Source organism: Trichomycterus rosablanca, chromosome 17 (assembly GCF_030014385.1).
Source record: "Trichomycterus rosablanca isolate fTriRos1 chromosome 17, fTriRos1.hap1, whole genome shotgun sequence".
NCBI classification, from domain to species: Eukaryota; Metazoa; Chordata; class Actinopteri; order Siluriformes; family Trichomycteridae; genus Trichomycterus; species Trichomycterus rosablanca.
Genome location: NC_086004.1, coordinates 28,611,227 through 28,623,935, shown reverse-complemented (window position 1 = coordinate 28,623,935; position 12,709 = coordinate 28,611,227). Strand labels below are relative to the sequence as shown.

Here is a 12,709-nt window from a genome sequence, read left to right as displayed (position 1 = left end):
AAAAACTCCAGCAGCGCTGCTGTGTGATCCACTCATACCACCAGCACCTGTACATACCACAGTACCTGGTGCTTATTAATTTAGCAATATTTCCTGTAGTTCCACACAGCTATCGATCCAACACAGCTTCAGCTGGCTACATTTGGAGTCCTGCACGTATGACGACTTGTAAATTGGCCATATTAATGACAACAATAATAAAAGAAAGAAAGAAAGAGAACGTATTTCTCTAAAACAGCGCTTTATTTTAAGAGCCGTTTTATGGAACTGAAAGTTGCAAAATCAGTACAAATTTCAAGACGATTGACATCAGCGTTCGTCTGAATTTCCCATTTGACTGTATAATTTCTATTTAAAACATCATGAATCAGCTGGTGCTTTTATTATTCATCATACCACGTTCCTGCACCACGTCACCGTTCACATCATCGACTCTCTAAAACAAACACAATCGACCACAAACGACTCCGACCGTTTTGTCTCCGATTAGCTGATCCGCTCGCGTCCTCTACTGCCAGCACAAGCATATGCTCACCCCCAAATCTACGGCTCCAGCTCAGCAGTTTCCAATTACAGAGGGACAGATTTGCCAGATATGGAATAAATTCTGCTCAGATATGGAGAAAAATAAGCGTCCGCTCGCCTGCCCCGGGTTCGGCTTCTGGCACGCGCTGGTTTACCGTGCCGTATCAATCTCTCTCAATAGCTCAGATCCCCGGGCCTCTCACCGGCTCCGATTCCACATCCACTCACCAGACCATCCAAGAAAAAAAGGCCATTTGTAGTCTGGTGGTTAAAGTACTATTTACTACATGGTACGAATGATGATGTGTTCCAAAAATCTGAAATCTTGTGAAGGGAAAATGCCCTTTCAGAAGAGTGTATCCCGTTAAAGCTGCAGCCATATTAATGCCCATAGTTTTGGTATAGGATGTCAAACAAGGTCATAAGCAAGCGTCCACATACTTTTGGCCATATACATTTACATTTTCGGCATTTAGCAGATGCTTTTATCTAGTATGCAGTCTAAGCAATTGAGGGTTAAGAGCTTTGCTCAGGGGGCCAACAGTGGCAACCTGGCAGTCGTGGGTCTTGAAACAGCAACCTTCTGATTATTAGTCCAGTACCTTAACCACTAGGCTACAGCTGCCCTACATTTACTTTTACATTTTCGGCATTTAGCAGACACATTTATCCAAAGCGACGTACAGTAGAGTGACAGTATATTGTCTAAGCAATCGAAGGTTAAGGGCCTTGCTTAAGGGCCCAACAGCAGCAACCTGGCAGTGGTGGGGATTGAACCAGCGACCTTTCAATTACTAGTCCAGTACCTTAACCACTAGGCTACAACTTGTGGCATTTAATGGATGCTTTTATCCAAACTGACTTACAATTATGACTGAATACAATTTAAGCAACTGAGGGTCGAGGGTCTTACTCAGGGGCCCAACAGTAGCAACCTGGCAATGTTGGGGATTGAACCGACAGCATTATGATTACTAGTCCAGCACCTTAACTGGTGAGCTACCACTGCTCTTTTTTACCCATATATTGTAAATTCAATTAACCACGGATCTATTGCTCAGTTCTGGCTCTCGTCAGCTTTACCCGCTCTCAGGCGGAAGCTCAGTCCCTTGACGATGTCGATGCCGATGGGAAGTTCATGCAGAAGTGAGTGACCCCTGCTAGAGGAACCTCTGACCTTTTGGACTCTAAAACTGGCTCTAGCGGGCTTTTATTGATCCCCTCCACCAGCGGTGCTGAGCTGCGTGGACCTCTGAGTTACGGATGCAGATGTAGAAGTTTCAGTGTGGTTGACTGTAGATCTGTAGATCTGTTTAAGCTCCTGCGACACCAGTTTTTGTTTCTCCCTGATATTTTTATCCAATAACACTTAAGAATCGTAGAAACTGAACTGAACAGGGTGTTCTAATGGAAAACTTGTGAGATCTTCTTTAATTAGGTCTCTCAGGTTTCAGGAGCAATTAGAAGCACTTTAGTGCTAATTAGGGGTCACTTCAGGTCACTTCCTACCAATAATCGCAGTGTATTCTGGAGTTGGCTCTATTTCCACACTAAAAATGTGTTTGTACAGGGTGAAGCTGGACGATGCGCTAACGTTCTCATCCATGCACAAGTTCAAGTTACCGTCATTTACGTATTCAGCATTTAGCGGACGCTTTTATCCAAAGTGACTTACAGTTGTCATTATCTAAGCAATTGAAGGTTAAGGGCCTTGCTCAAGAGCTCAATATTGGCTGCCTGGCAGTGGTGGGGCTTGAACCAGCGACCTTTCGATTACTAATCCAGTAGCTTAACCACTAAGCTACAACTGCTGGGAATGTCGGCCCAGAATGCCGAACCAATCATCAAAATATTGCACCTAATAGTTACATAAATGTTGGGGAGAAAACGCTGCTGGGCGCTTGAGTGGCACCGCAGTAAATTACACTGGCGGTCAGTAGTAGGATCAGGTCTAATGGTCAGTCTCTGGACAGTGCAGTGCAGTCAGTGCAGATTCACAAGACATCCAGCAGGAACAGCATTATTGCTTTGGCAGCTTTACACCCACATTCGTCAGACTCTGGTGGGTGGTGTAAAGGTACCTAAAAAAAAAAGGGGAAGTTGCCAGATAAGTTACAGGATCGTTTTCACTCTAAAGAGTCCCATTCAGAAGAGTGGAAAACTTAATTTTTGTGTCTGTGGTGTGTGTGTGGGGGGGGTGGTTGTCAGAAGTGTTATCTACTTTTATTAAGCATGTCTATGGAGTAATTCTGGACGATCACATGTTGCTTTTTGTATAAACAGTACTGTAAAGGTCTTTTTTGCTATTCTATTTATGCATTTTCTCCCAACTGAGCGTATTTGACTCGTCTTCCACTGCTGGAGACTTCCGTCATGTCCGAGAAGGGTTGCTTGCCTCCCGCCTTGAAGCCCTAACCCTTCTTATTCGAGAGCCACACCCTGATCTCCAGGCTCTTCCACTTTCTGTGCTGATGCCTCTGGCCTCCAACCAGAGTCCTTGCACAGCGTCGAAGACCCCACCCACTTTTCCGGTCTGGCCACTTTATGGCCAGTTTTATTTGCTGTTATAATTGACACTGAGTTAAACCCTCTAGGGGCGCCCAGCTGACCATTAGCAGTGCTGAGTTTCACCCAGTACTGTAGACGTCTCTTTTTTTGCTATTTTATTTATGCATTTTCTCGGTGGCTCAGTGGGTAGCACTGTCGCCTCACAGCAAGAAGGTCCCGGGTTCGATCTCCAGGTGGAGCAGTCCGGGTCCTTTCTGTGTGGAGTTTGCATGTTCTCCTCGTGTCTGCGTGGGTGTCTTATTCGCCCACACTTTCAGTAAATTCACACGTGAGAGCCACGCCCTGATCTCCAGGCTCTTCCTGTACAGACGCCTTGGGCTACCAACCAGAGTCCTTGCACAGTGTCAAAGACCCCACCCACTTCTCCGGTCCGGTCTTTTTTTTTTCCACCCGGCAGACTTCATGGCCAGTTTTGTCTGGTGCTATAATATATTTGGCATTGCCAGTAATACCCTCTAGGGGGCGCCCAGCCTGCCAATAGCAGTGTTGAGTTTCAAACTCAGAGAGTTCTTAATCCCAGCACTGGTGTGTGGATTATCTTGCTGCGCCACCTGGGCTCCAGTACTGTAGAGGTCTTTGAGACAGATCTGGTTGTGACTAGTTCACTGAGCATGATTGGGCACTTTATCCGACTGGACTTCAGTCCCATTAGAAGGTGCAGGTGAAATAGGTGCACAAATCTGAGCTGATTTTGCACCAGTATATGAATTTGCTAAAAGCAGGGCTCAATCGGTGCTGGTATTTCATGCACTAGTGTTTTAAAAGAATCGACAATTTTTTTCTGCCCAGGGAATTTGTGTTCTCTGCTGAAAAGCATTAGCTTCTGCTGACCTGCCGTAACCTCTCCCCTGTTGGCCCTTGACCACCACACACAACCCAGCGCGGTCGCTGTTTGTATAAGTCAATGAGGGCGCCCTGTTCCGCCGCGGTGGAACATCATGTAATGTGGCTTCGGCAGAAGCGCTGACCCTTACGAGGAATTCTGATGAGTCCCAGCAGAAGTGAAGCTTTTTAGTCCACAAATGTGGCATGTACTAATTAGGCTGGGCTTTGTTTTTCCATTAGCGGGGCCTTAACGAGCACTTTCTGCTCCACGTTTCAGTTCCTCAGGGCAGAATTCTGGGGTCTGATCAGTGCAGTAAACAAGCGAACCTGAAAAACTCAGCGTACAGCTTTTGTTATTATTATTATTATTTAAAATGCTATTTCTCTCTAATCTATCTTGAATGAAGATGCACAAAGCAGCAGGATGTTATGTACATTAGGCACAGATTACATTTGGCACATGCCAGCCCGGTGTTGTGTTTCATCTCATTTTCCTCTCGTTATTACCCGAACATCAGCAGCGGCTCAGAAATGTGAGCTTGTCCTTGCTGCAGAAAAGTATTTACATGTTTGCGGGGCACAAAATTGCTTAGTCTGCCTTTCACCGGCTGGATGTGAAGAGCGAGCCAAGTACCCGTCAGACTGGGTTTCTTTTTTCATGGATCTGTTACGATAAATGAGCGGAATGAGAAAGCTGACTGTGTTATATACTCTCTGAAACCATTACAGGAGTCTAAACAGGTTTTTGTATCAGTTATAAAATGGGACTGTTGTTTTTAGGCTGGCTGATCTTGAGTGCTTTGATTCACAGTCCTGAACCAGTCACATCAGATATTCAAGTCATCATTGGATGATCATTAGATGTCCAGAAGATCCAGAGCTTCTCCCCTGTGAATAATGTGAGCTTAGATTCCGATGAAGCCTTGATTTGCCAAGCTGGTTAGCCTAGCCTCACTTGTTTGTTAGCAACAAGTGAGGCTAGGCAGTGCGGTTGGAAACCTGCCTCTGGGTTGCCAGATTCTAAAAACTCTTTAGCTAGCTTGTTTGTCAGTCTGCATTCTATCTAGTTTGTCAGGTACATCGGTCATGGTGTATATAAGCAAAAGAACACGAGAGGGAGTGTTATCTGGCCCGTTTCAGCAACCGAGTCACAGCCGTGATGTTATTCGTGATTCCCTGTTGTGTTCTTATGCTTAAATACAGACAAAACCTTTCGCCAAAAAAGTAGTTCCACATAGTTTAATGGTAAGAGTTCCCTGACCTGCCTTAACACAGTAAGATACAAAAGGCTTGTGGTTTTTGGGCCATTCCACCGAATAGGTGCCTTTTGCGTGTAGTAACTCTGAAATTAAACTTCATTTTTAATCTTTGTTCAAAACTGAATCTTGTAACACACTCACCCAACTACTCAGAATGTGTTTTGGTCAATCTCGGGCACCTTTGTTTATTTTTTACAAGGTTTCTAAGTGACGGATGAGCTGTACACGAGCAACAGGACTGAGAATTAGTAAATACATGAAATGTTGCAGCATGGAGAACATGCTAAAAGCACCAGAACATTGGACACAGTCTAGTGATTTATCACAAATTGTTATTTTAAAATAAAAATGAATGCAGAGACGAATCTTCTCAGAGTTACAATATTATCAAACATACAGGGGGGAAAAGGGAGAACCTACTAATGCTCTTCCCGTGACCTTCAGTAGATACAGATAATAAACATTTCTGTTCCAAATGTGACTTGTAGAATATTACTACATTTTTCAGAAGGATGAATATGTTAGGGTAACAGGACCGAGTGAAACCTGGGTGCGTGACTGTATAAAACACTACCAATTAATGGAAACATCAATTTATAGAAATATAGAAATATCTGGTCTCACTGTATATTTTTTACTCTGTTCTGTGTCTGTATTGTCAGGCATGGAACCCGATGTGCTGGAGAGGTTGCTGCAGTCGCCAACAACGACATCTGTGGTGTCGGGGTGGCCTATAATGCCAAGATCGGAGGTGAGTTGGCATCATTACCGCTATCATCATTCACACTTTACCTGAATTAAGGTTCATTCACCTTAAACAAACTGCTGCTGTTATTATCGGGCAGGAATGACGCCCTCATGTCCCTCATGCTCGCGTCGTCAACTGGTTACCAGGTTGTACTGTTGAGAGAAGACACCTTAATATGATTTTGCGTCAGCCAATCAGAGATTAAGCTTCATTCATTCATTTATTTCAGTGCAGGTTGCTTAAGGGAGACCAGGTCCCCACTTGCCCCCTCTGTGGAGGAAGAACCTCTGTTAATCACATTCTACACATGCCAAAAAATTAATAACACCAGAACAACTACAAAGTAATCTTCACCTCAGTCCCCCCACAGTCCGCCGTGTTTATTTGAGGGATGGACGGACATTTCATGGCTGTCCTTGTGCACGGAGCCTTTAACCCTGTTTCAGCAGTAGGAGCATGTACGTCCTTATCTCGGGACCCCAGCCTTCGCCCCACTGAGCCAGATTTGTGCACGAGCACGTGTAATCCTTTTAATTAGCGGAGCCACGTTCATCCTCTTCTGTTCATATTTTATCTGATTCCTCTCCCTGCCTACGCCGCTCTCTCTGAGCTCTGAGACGTATCCGAATCCTTTTATTTTTTAACACTGGATCCATGAAATCCCATCCACTCTGTTCTGAGGAAACAGCCAGGACATGGAGCTCGGCTTTCAGCTGTTACACCTGAGCGGCGTGGTCAGGTGAGGTGCAGCACAGTGAACAGGACGGGAGAGGCTCGCAGGATTGGGTTTCTGTACACAGGGTTTATAATGAGACCGTCCAGTCCACCAGTTTTAATTGTGGTCATTTTGGGTCTCAGTCAATGGGGGGCGTTTGGAAAAATTGGTCTAAAAGAGCACATCTAAAGAACAACATACAAGAACACTCAACAAGGACTGTAAACTGAAATATAACAACCACTGTGTAAGCTCGGCTGAAACCTCTAAATAAATACGGGTAGTTTGGGGGGTCTTCAAAAAGTTTCCTCACTTTTCTATTTAGGTTATAAGCGTGAGGGTGTAGTAGGAGGAGTAATCGGTCGTGTCTGAGAGACGCTTATAGTCCGGATTTAGCTCCATCTCAGAGAAGCTTTAAGGGGAAGAAGATTTTTATGTGATGATAATGTGAAAGCAGCGGCGCATCAATGGCTATGAGCTCAACCGAAAACATTTTTTGCTGTCGGCATTAAAAAGTTGGTACGACGCTGTAGAAAAGTGCGGAAACTTTTTGAAGACCCTCATAAATAAACAGATAAATGATCGAAATGCTTCTACTGAATTTTTTTTACTGGTCCATATTAAAAACCCCTGATATTTTGCCTAAGCAGGATGCAGTTTTGAGTCTTGACCACTTGAACCTGCCTTCAAATTTAAACTTTCATTGATCAAGACTGCCGAACTTGTATAGAAGCCTCATGCCACATAAACAGAAGCAGCATTTCAAAGAACATGCCTGCTATCATATCATTTTTTAATGTTCTCGTCAAATCTCGCCCCAGTTAGGGTTTTACAGTCTTTTTTCCTTCCTGCAGGGCAGAATCTTTGGGCGTCCTCATTTCAATCTGCTTCAGGTTGTTTTGGAACCATTCCTCCCCAACCCTCCTTCGAAGCTTGCGCACACGTTTACGCTCCCGCCCGCCCAGCCGTAATTCGAGTGGCGAAAACAGAGCGCCACAGTGTTCTCCCACCACGGGAACGTGAAGCTCCCAGTGCATCGTCCCGTCCGCCCTCACTTCTGTCTAACAAGACTCCTTCAATTAGCTTCCAGATTAGAAGAAGTGGATGTTAAGCAGCCGTACTTCACGTGGATTAACCTCGCCTCTGCTGGGAAATCCTCTGCTAATAGGCGTCCTCCTGAACAGGCTTTGTTGAGGATCAGAGGATGAACAGAAGGACTTGTTTGGAAAGCTTGACCCAAAGCCATGGTCGAGCCTGACCGCGTCGCATTTCTGTCAGAAGCCCCAGAAGCACGAGTGGGCCATGGGCTCTGGTTCAGACACCGCACCACCAGTGCTCATTAGCCAATAATATTTGCCTGAAGGGTTTGGGAAGCATTCTGATGTTCCAAATGGCTCCGGTACAGATCTGACATGTAGGAGGCTTGATTCTGCACTCGGGGATTGTCACAATTGTGCCATATTTCAGTGGCATGCTTTTATTTCTCTATTTTCTTATGAAATATTACATTTATGTCAGTATGCTTTGTCTTGGCAGGGTGTTCCAGTACTTCATGTATATTAAACGTTACTGTTGGAACATAAACAGCATTAGTTAGTCTGAAGTTACAGTACTAATAGTAAAGGATGTTCGTCACGTCAGCCTTGAGATTTCAATCATTTATTTAAATATTTAAAACCAGTTTTGAAGTGTGTTTTGCTCATTTTTGTTAATTAATATACATTCAGTGCACATTTCCACTTCAGAATGAATGAATGATTCCTTTGGGCTGCTCTTGTAAGCTCACGCCACAGCAGATCATTCATCCTTGTATTTGATTTGGCCCAGTTTTAACACCGGATGCCCTTCCTGAAGCAACCTTCCTATTTATCCTGGCCTGGGATCTGCACTAAGGGTGCGCTGATGTGTCCCCCCCGATGGCTAGGTTCATGTAAAGCCATGCACCTTCTGTATTTATGAGATTCAAACCCCCATGACTTACTATTACGTACGTACATAGATACGTTAGTCCTTGCGAGGGAAATTTAGGCCTCCAGTAGCTTGAACAGAATGAGGAAAAAAAGAAAACAAGTATAAATAATGTAAGTAAAGAACTGAAAACAGCAGGACCAGCAGTTACACAGTAAACAGTCATAAACGGGGTCTTTACCTCCTGTTGTGCGGAGCTTGGGTGGCATTTTGCCCACCTCCGCTGAGATCCCAGTTTGAATTTTGGCTGTGCCGATTGGCTGTGCCTGTATGGGAGGGAAAGGTTGAAAATTCAGTGCTGCAGTGCAGTTCTGACCTCTGTTGTCTGGTCGAGGCGCCTGCACCAACAGTGGTTGATCCCTAGAGCTTAGCGTGTCTCTCAGAAAGCGATGCAGGTCTCTCTGAGGCTCTGTTAAAGGCACGTCAGCTCTCCTGAGACCGTCACATGATTGGGAGTCACAAATAGGCACGTTTTAATAATGACCTGATGATTTATGCCAACTGATCCACACTCCTCAGTGTTGCTGGTTAACTAGCTATGAGCCAGGTCTTGCTGGTGTGTGGTCAAGACCAGGCCAGTCCAAGCGCCCGTCTGATCTCTTTCTGCAGTTTGCTGTGTTTCTGATGATTTTCCCTCTATTATTATTATTAGATTTATTAGTGGTCTGAGTTTGGAGGCTTATTCAGACATAATTATTTTCCGTCTCTTTGTTTGGGGCAGTGTGATGGTGGCATGAGTAACGTTATCCCCTCCACTATCAAAGCTCTAAACTTCATTGTTGTGAGGATGTCCGACTTCCTCCTTTCCAGTTTTTTTTAACCATAATGCACATGTTCTGTCTCAGTCGAACCCGAGCACAGCGACATTTTTCCTCTTTAAACTCCCCTGAGGATCAAGTTCCTTTGTCAAGAGGAGTGGAAACCGATCAGCTCGTCCTCTATTGTTAGAGTTTTTTTTAAAAAGAGACACCTGCCAGCGGGAATGAAAGTCGTCAGCCATCACCTCTGAGTGAACCTGGGGATCGAGTGGGATTCTGTTCCTCGTCTGTCTGTCTTTTCCAGCGTGAAGATCATTTTACGATGTAATCTGTGCATCTCTGCAGATCTATCTGTGTGTTATACGGCGGCTGTTTTAAGACTGTGGAGTAGACGTGAATACTGGGACACTTTCACGTTTTACTGGTTTTATGTGACACCCGTCTCCCTTTTTGCTGGGAAGTAGGGATATGTATTGTAGTGGCAACTTTATATCTATAAAAGTTTATGAGCGTGACCTGTTATTTCTCAGCTATCTCAGTAGCAGCGGGGGTCCAGGATGTGGCCGCAAATCCTTGGAGGCCCTTGATGTCTCGACCTGTTTCTCCACTGAGACTGACGTTCGCATCTAGATCGATTTTTCAGATTGGACGCACAGTGTCCGACCCCTGCTAACCCCTCTGCTACGGCAAGCAACAAGTGACATTCGGACAAACGCAAACCCCAGTTTTAAACATGATGGGTGTGTGGATTTGTGGAATTACACAACCTGCAGTAAATGCCTGTTAATCAGACAGAAATGGGAATAATATTTGAATGATTAACAGTTATTCAGACTCCTATTACAGAAAGAAAGACCTTTAATTATAAGAATTAAGGCCAGAATGTTCAGAGTAATTAGGTGAGTGTTGCTGCTGCAGGAGAACCTGATGAACCTGCTGGTGTTCCTGTGTTCCTCAGGAGTCCGCATGTTGGATGGAGAAGTGACCGATGTGGTGGAGGCTCAGTCTCTCAGTCTCAACCCTCAGCACATCGATGTCTACAGCGCCAGCTGGGGGCCCGAGGATGACGGCAAGACCGTGGACGGTCCAGCCAAACTGGCCAAGGAGGCTTTTCTGCGAGGAGTGACCGAGGTCAGTCAGCGTGCTCGTTCATGTCTCGTTATTCTCCTGCGTTTCTCATTATTGCTTTATTTTCTACCTCCTCATATTTATTTTGTACTTATTATTCTTTTTCTTTCTCATTAATCTCAACTTCTTTTTTACTGCTTCTGCTTTATCTGCTTTCTTTATTTTGTTCTTTTCTCATCTTTGCCTCCTTAGTCTTTATATTTCCTACTCTTTTCTATTTTTTATATTATTTTTTTATCTTATTCGATTAATCTCCATTTTATTTTATTTTATTTTTTTTCTATTTTTTTATTTCTCTACCCATTCTTGTTCTCTTCCTCCATTCATGTCCTTTAATTTTTTCCTTTTTCTTGTTTCCTCTTAAGCCTTTTAATTCTCCTGCTTCTGACTTTTTTATTTTCATCTTTTCTTTATTTTTCTTCCTTCATAAACATATCTGTTGTTTTTAACTGAAGATAAACACTCTATCTGCTTAAGGTTAGTCACAGCTGCTGTTTAGAATGAAGTTTGTTTGTTCTTGGTTTCCCCTATTTTATTTTCATCAACCAACTTTATCCTGGTCTGGTTCCTACGGGAAACTCCCTGGACAGGGCGCCAATTCATCCCAGGGTTTCAGAAATATCCAATCATGTCTATGTAGTCGCACAGCTGGAATCTGAACCCAGATCTCAGCGGTGGTGGGCTAGCGTATTTGGCGGCCATAACGAATCCTGTCTGTCTGAAGCGCTACTCGATGCTGGACTGAAGAGCGTTTAAGACGAGCGCGCAACAGTCTGAGCTGATTAACAACCCGGGATCCAATTGTCGATGCATCAGTGACCTCCCGCTGTTACCGTGGAGAACATCCTTTAGAAACAGAAAAGTACTTTGCAAATGTCAAGATTTTTATTTAATTTGCTTTGAAGCCAGCACTGCGGGGTGTGTGTGTGTGTGTGTGTGTTGAGGGGGACAGAACTCGATTGGACACCGATTGCGAGGGCCTTGACTCACATTAGCACTTAGCAGTCGGACTGATGGTTGTTTAATTTAAATGTCACATTAAAAGGTAGTTTTCAGCCACAGATGTCCAGGCTGATTCTTCTGGAGTGTGAACATGGTAGACTTGGTTCTTCATTCCTAATTACTTCTCAGAGTTTGTGCCTGCTGCTGCTGCCCACTGCTTCTGCCGGGCGGAGACGAAGAACAGGAAGGAAGTTCTGCTTAAATAAAATGACTCAGGTTTCCAGCTCAAGCTGCTTTCTGAACTGGTGCGTCTTTTTCTGAGTGGATTCAGTGCAGGATAGAGCCGGAAAATCCCAGAACCTGAGATATTTGGACCTATTTTCTGCGTTGTGTTATTATTAACAATTAGAAACGGCTCTGCACTGTAACTACCGGGACTTTTCACCAAATCTGGGGTCTGTGGATGGGTACAAGCAGGAAGAATTTCCCATGCCAAGCATTAGCAGGTCACAGTTAAAGCAGAACACACACACACACACACACACACACAAACCCCAGTACTTCCACTTTAAATTCTAACTTCTGACCTTCATCTCTTCTGATCTTTATTAAAAAGTACTGAACTACAGCGATTCATTAAAATAAGGGTCCAAATCAGCACATTTTGGCCTCCTAATCAAAAATCTATTTCAAAAAGCTCCTGATTTAAAATCCATTTCTATCATACTCTACGATGCTCCCCTCATACAGTCCTAAATGCTAATCCTTCACCCTTGTGCACAGATTAAACCAAAACAAAGAGCTTTTATCTCCAGATGTGCTCTGTGCTGGAACTAACCAACCCCACCAGACCCACAACAGAGCGAACACAAGCTTTATTCAGTAGATGTAAGAGCTGATCATAATGTGCACCAGAAATAAATAAAATACATGAAATATGGTCTGTCATAAACACCCGTACCACGATTCAACCACAGACCCGAGCAGATCAAACTACCACATCCAGACGCCGCAAGAATCATTCACTCATACTCGTAGTCCAGATTTTTAGTGCCCATTATTATTTGAACTTACTGTGGACCTGAAATCCATCAGCCATGTATGTTTATTTAATCGTCTCGGATCAGACCGGACCAGATCGGCCTCTGTTTGGTTAATCCTGTGCCCGAGCGCAGCCTTGTGCCAGCCGTTTCAGGAATCGAGAATAAATCCTAAAGCAAACACGCAGACGAATCAGCAGGTGTGAACACGGACGGAGAGGCTGCGTCTCGGC

At 44.3% G+C, this 12,709-nt stretch overlaps 1 protein-coding gene across 1 annotated transcript in view; it reads left to right on the top strand.

Annotated features, from left to right (window-relative positions):
* The window catches only part of furina (furin (paired basic amino acid cleaving enzyme) a), a 122,664-nt gene that overhangs the window by 82,232 nt on the left and 27,723 nt on the right, over nt 1–12,709 (top strand). The window contains exons 7-8 of the mRNA XM_063013075.1: nt 5,840–5,928; nt 10,325–10,497. Of these exons, the coding sequence (XP_062869145.1) occupies nt 5,840–5,928; nt 10,325–10,497 (262 nt within the window). The remainder of the gene's footprint in view (nt 1–5,839; nt 5,929–10,324; nt 10,498–12,709) is intronic.